Source organism: Ursus maritimus, unplaced genomic scaffold (genome assembly GCF_017311325.1).
Source record: "Ursus maritimus isolate PB19 unplaced genomic scaffold, ASM1731132v1 scaffold_4, whole genome shotgun sequence".
Taxonomy (NCBI): Eukaryota; Metazoa; Chordata; class Mammalia; order Carnivora; family Ursidae; genus Ursus; species Ursus maritimus.
Window position 1 is genome coordinate 79,936,092 of NW_024426552.1, and position 6,000 is coordinate 79,942,091.

At 41.7% G+C, this 6,000-nt stretch overlaps 1 protein-coding gene across 7 annotated transcripts in view; it reads right to left on the bottom strand.

Annotated features, from left to right (window-relative positions):
• Window positions 1-4,252, bottom strand: part of LOC103676095 — a 36,204-nt gene extending 31,952 nt beyond the window's left edge. For 3 of the 7 annotated variants that reach the window (XM_040621533.1, XM_008705269.2, XM_040621532.1), the window contains exons 1-2: window positions 2,138-2,288; window positions 806-993 (exon numbers count right to left, since the gene is read on the bottom strand). In XM_040621533.1, coding sequence (XP_040477467.1) covers window positions 806-993; window positions 2,138-2,230 — 281 coding nt within the window. In that variant the 5' untranslated portion in view covers window positions 2,231-2,288. Of the gene's footprint in view, window positions 1-805; window positions 994-2,137; window positions 2,289-4,045 lie in introns of those variants that run through there. The other 4 variants (XR_572008.2, XR_572005.2, XR_572009.2 and 1 more) reach the window with 3 other exon arrangements.
• Between the last annotated feature and the right edge of the window lie 1,748 nt (window positions 4,253-6,000).

Genomic DNA, 6,000 nt, shown 5'->3' on the forward strand with positions numbered 1-6,000 from the left:
ATAAAAGGGATGACCAGAAGAGATTTTTTTTCTTGTGGCCCAAAGATCAAAATTAACCTGGGTAAAAATTATGAGGGCTGTTTGGGAAAGCACATATTTTGGCTCCATTTAGAGGGAAGAACTTTCTAATGGACAGCTGACTGAAATTGTACTAAGCTACTTTCAGGAAGTGATGGATTTCCAGCTTCCTGAAGTGTTAGAAAGAGGCTGGGCAACAATTTCGTGAGGATGCTAAGTGGTGGGGTTGGGGGGTGCAACACATGTATGCAGCAGCCAGGATGAGTATCTGTCATGGTCCTTCCTATGCTCAGATCCATGATTCTATGGGGTGCTTACGTCTCTAGGTAAACCAACACCTCAATCAGAGGATGATAAAGAGAAGAGGAAATAACTCAACAATAAATCGTGGGAACTCAAGGGCATCTGAGTGTCCAGGGTGTGATTTAGAAGGAGAAACCATAAGCCAGCCAGCCAGGGTCCACTGGGGCATAGCTCTTTCTCTAGTCCCAGTGTCCAAATAAGCGACTGCAGATATGAAGGACACAGCTAAGTGAACCATGAAGAGGACTGAGCAAAATACATTGGAAAGGATCAGCACAGGGTGCAGGAAGACCTAGTGTGTGGGTGAGAGACCCATTTCTATACCATTAGGGGAATAGTTAAGTTATATTTGGCCTTCATGAGTGCACAGCTCTACTTGATAATAAAACATATCTGCAGAAAATGCTGTCAAAGAAAGAAAAGCAGGTTTAAATGAGGCTTCACAAAAACATGATAACCAAGGAAATAGAAAAGCATTCTATACCTTATGTCATGTCTGACTTTTGAAAGCACTGGTCCCAGCTTTCTCCTTGAGGATGAACTTCCCAGCAGAAAATTTCTCCAGCTGAAGCCCTCAGAGGGAAAACTGATCCTTGTGTTGCTGAATGATGTGTGTGTGATTTCCAGCCTCAAATCCTGGGTGGCCTGACAGGTGGAGTAAGAAGCCACAATCTAGGAAGAGGAAGCACAACACAGTCCCTAATGAATGGAGAATATCATTTTCAGGAAAAATGCTTGAGAGCCTGTGCTCTATTAAACTACCATGGGACTATGGGACTCCAAACTGAACCACGATATGACAAGGATGACATTGGCAGTGGGATGGAAACACTAATGTTTGCTGGCAGGAACCCCAGAGCTCAGGTATTCTATTTCCTCCTTAACACTGAGATCATTTGCTGAGAATGGCTTGTAAGGGATGTCAGAGGTTTGAAAAAAGTGGAGAATCTGATACAGCAATTGCATAAACTGAAAGAATGAGGTGCTGAATGCCCAAGTGCTGAATGCCCAGGTGCTGAGCAGTGCTGAATGCCCAGGTGAAGTTGACTACCACGAATTTCTTTAGTATCAAGTCTTCTCAGTGCACAAGTTTCTCCAGCTCTTCTAGAAGCTTGATGCAGGCACAATGAAGACAAATAGTTGGATTCATCCACGGTTGCAGTTTTCTCTGGTGGACAAATAGCTAGGAATAACTGACAGCATTTATAAACCTTGGGAGTGCAGAACCAAGTTTTTGTGATGATTTTACAAATAATCAAGGATCAGGTATGATAAGTGACTGTTTACAATCACTTGGGTAATAAATAGTAGTTGCTAAGATTAGAACTTCAATCTTCATAATTCCACATTCCCCCATAGGTGGTGGAAAGGTTTTGTTGTTTTTTGAAGAAAAACTCCAAAAAAATTCCCAGGAGGAATTTAAGGGAATAGTCTGCAAGTAAACTCTTTTGTTTTGTCTTGTTTTAGAGAAAGAGCGCGTGTGAGAGAGAACATAGGCACGTCGTCGGGGGGAGCAGAGGCAGAGGGAGAGAGAATTTTATGCAGGCTCCACGCTCAGTAGCAGAGCTTTATGCAGGGCTTGATCTAACAACCCTGAGATTATGACCTGAGCCAAAATCAAGAGTTGGACCTTAACCAACTGAGTCACCCCGGTGCCACTGCAAGTAAGCTATTTTAATACTGTAAACACTAAGGAAATAAAGCAATATGCAAAGAAATATAAAATTCTACAAGGCTTGACCTTCGGTTTTTAAAACATATTAAGTCTACCTTACTATAAACAACCACTGACTGTAAACCCATTATCTAGCTTTACCTTTCCCCCTGTAGTTATTTTCTCTCCCGTGGTGGTTGGTAATATTTCTTCTGTTTGAAACATAATGCAGGGGCACTTGGGTGGCTCAGTCATTAAGCATCTGCCTTCGGCTCAGGGCGTGATCCCGGCGTTCTGGGATGGAGCCCCACATCAGGTTCCTCGGCTGGGAGCCTGCTTCTTCCTCTCCCACTCCCCCTGCTTGTGTTCCCTCTCTCACTGGCTGTCTCTCTCTCTGTCAAATAAATAAATAGAGTCTTAAAAAAATAATAATGCAAATAAAAATAGTATAAAAATTATGCATGGGGAACAATGAATGAGACTGATAAATATTTTATAAGCCCAGCTTACGGATATTTGATTTGGTAAAATTGGTATACTACAATCTAAAATATTGTCTTAACCATTATTGAACAGTACATTTCTTTTCACTGAAACTCAAATATCCAGAGTATTTTTAATTACTTGGCTTTTTAAAACTTAAAATAAAAATTTAAAATTTAAAAATTAATTATAGAGTCATTTGGTATGCCAAAGATTCACACTTATTAAGAGTCGAATGTAATAGCTAATAATAGCTAAAACTAATTACTTTTGATGTTCCAGGCACTTGACAATCCTATGAAGTGTATACAATTATTATCATCTTTATTTTAAAGTAAAGGAAACTGGGACCCAGAGAGATTACGTAATTTGCCTACCGCCATCAGAGTGGTGGCACTAGGCTTTGAATCCAGGTGTGTTTCATTCCAGAATTTGAGCCCTCGGCCTTTATAGGATCTACTGCCTTAACCCCTACCTTCATAGGGATGTATGATCTCTTGCAATACATACAAATATAACCTTGTCCGCTGACACGAAAGCCAAATGATATGACATTGTTTATTAATTATAAAATATACTTTCATCATCACAGAGCTATAATCCTTGAAAATTTAATACAGTTATTTCTTCCCTAAGATATAAAGTAAATGTTATAGAGGAGAACTAACTCTTCAGCCCTCGCAAAGTTAAGTTTGCTTTTGTTAACCGCATTTATTCCAACAATAAGAAAGAACTCCCCAGGAGTGAAGGACAGCAGAACTGAAATGGGTTGTTAAGGTGTCCTGGCCTCATTACCCACCAGTTGCATAACCCTGGGCAAGTCTCTTTGGGTTGCATCAGAACATGGATTACGACAACACTCCCCACATAGGGACTGCTGTGGGAACATGCTGTAAATAGGAGGTGTACAAGTGTTATTCTAGTCCAGGGTTGCCAGATAAAGAACAACACACCCAGTTCGATTTCAGACCAATAACAATGTTTTACATTTAAATTTATCTTTATATTGGGGACATATTTATACTCAAAGGTTATTTGTTGTTTATCTGAAATTTAAATTTTACTATTATCTTGTATTTTTTTAAAAAAGATTTCATTATTTATTTGAGAGAGCGAGAGAGCGCGAGAGCGCATGAGTTGGGGGGAGGAGCAGAAGCAAACCCTCGCTGAGCGGGAGCCCCACCCGGGGCTCCATCCCCAGACGGGGGATCATGACCTGAGCAAAAGGCAGAAGCTTAACCGACTGAGCCCCCCAGACCCCCCCTCCTCCTTTATTTTTATTGCCAAATCTGCCAACTCTATGGCCAGGGAAGCATGGAGAATGACAAGCCCAGCTCCACTGTCCTCCATCCGCCCCCCCCATAGAGAAACTGAGGCAGACGGCGGGCTGAAGGGTGAACATAGGGAGGAGGAAGAGAGGGAAGGGCTGGGTGTAAGACGACTCCCTTTCGGGGATGGGACTGAAAGCAGAAACCCGGTCTCGCAGATTCTTTGCTTTGGTCCTCCTCCCTCTCCTCATTTCTCAGCGCCCCCCCGCCCCGCCCAGGCCAAGGCTTCCCCGCCCCGGAGCCGGACCGCAACCCTTACCTCGGCCGCAGCAGCGGGCTCGGGAAGCCCTCCCACCGGTTCCACTCAGTCGCCATCAGCAACATCGAGACCACCGAGGCCGCCGCCACGTCCCGGGAGCCCGGTTGCTTGCAGATGTGCGACTGCGTTTCATAGGTCACCCAAATCATCCCTCCATTCTGTCTGGAAGTCTCTTGTCCTCCTCTGGCCACCGTCCAGGTCAGAAGCAAGAAATAGACCAATCCAAGCAAAGAATTCGGGAGGGGGCGTCACCGCTAAAGCCAATCAAAGAACAGAGCAGGGCTTCTGTGGTGGCGATTGGCCAATTGGTTTCTCTGCCCTTTAGGTTGTCTGCCTGCTGGGAGGTGTGGGCTCTGTCCTCAGCCTCCTTAGGCCCTTGGGTATCAGATGTGCCCTCCTGTGGTCCGTGGGGTTCGTTCTTTCTCGTGGGCTCCAGGGCGAGGAACCCTCCATGATCTTTAATTTTTAGAGGCCCTGAGGGGAAGAAGGGAAGGCAGCTGTCTTAGAATATAAAGGGATGTGGGCTAAGAAGACAAAATTTTATGTTTTCAAGAATGTGAAAAACATATATTAAGAAAGCCCTCCTAATCATCTCAAACCGAAATTACACAATTTTTAAATACACTTGATTTTTTTCTATAATGGTATTTTTAAAAAATTGAAATGTAAATGACCTGTCACGTTTAATGTGTACAATGTGATTAGATACATTTATATATTGCAGTATGATTACCACCATAGTGTTAGCTAACACCTCTGTCAAGTCACAAAATTCTTTTTTTTGTGCATAGTGAGAACATTTAAAATCTAGTCTCTCAGCAACTTCAAAGTATGTAATAGAGTGTTGTTGACTATAGTCACTATGCTGGCCATTAGATCTCCAGAACGTACTCATTTTCTAGTTGCAAGTCTGTAGACTTTTTTCCAGTGGTTTTAGGTTCATAGCAAAATTGAGCAGAAGACACCGAGGTTTCCCATGTACCCCCGTCCCCACCCATGCACAGCCTTCCCCATTATGAACATCCCCCACCAGAGTGATACATTTGTTACAATAGATGAACCCACACTGACACATCGTTATCCCTGAAAGTCTATAGCTTGTGTCTGAGTTCATTCCTGGTGTTGTACTTTCACGAGTTCAGACGAAGTTTTAACGATATATGTCCACCATTGTAATATCATAAAGAGTAGTTTTACTGCGCTAAAAATCCTCTGTGCTCTGCCTATTCATTCCTCTCTCCAATACAGCCCCTGGCAACCACTGATCTTTTTAAATGTGTCTATAGTTTTGCCTTTTCCAGAATGTCATATAGTTGGAATCGTACAGTAGCAGTTTACTGCTTTAACTAAGTAATCACTTCTTTCAGATTACTTCTTTCACATAGCAATATGCATTTAAGTTTCCTCCATGTCTTTTTGTGGCTTGGTAGTTCATTTCTTTCTAGTGCTGAATAATATTCCATTGTCTGGATGTACCGCAGTTGACCTATTCATTCACCTACTGAAGAGCATCTTGGTTGCTTCTGATTTTGACAATTATAACGCTATAAACACCCATGTGGTGGGTTGTTGTGTGGAAGGATAAAAGAAGCGATTCATAAATTAGAAAATAGAAATGGGAATACTAATAAATATAGGATATGAAAAATAACAATAGAAAAGACAATTGGCTAGACAGAGGAAGTACAATCAAAATTAAAATAAGAGAAAATAATTATAGAAGCAAAAAATTAATAGAATTATATGGAATCACATTACTCACCTCTGTGTAGTACATTTGAAAACCTAGATGAAACAGATGAAATTTCAAGAAAATATAATTTACCAAAACATCCCAGAAAAGATAGAAATTCTAAATAGACTGGTTACCATAGAATAAATAGATGTTACCAGAGAACTGTATTTTCCCACACCTCCATCCACAAAAGCACCACGACTATATTATTTCATAGGAA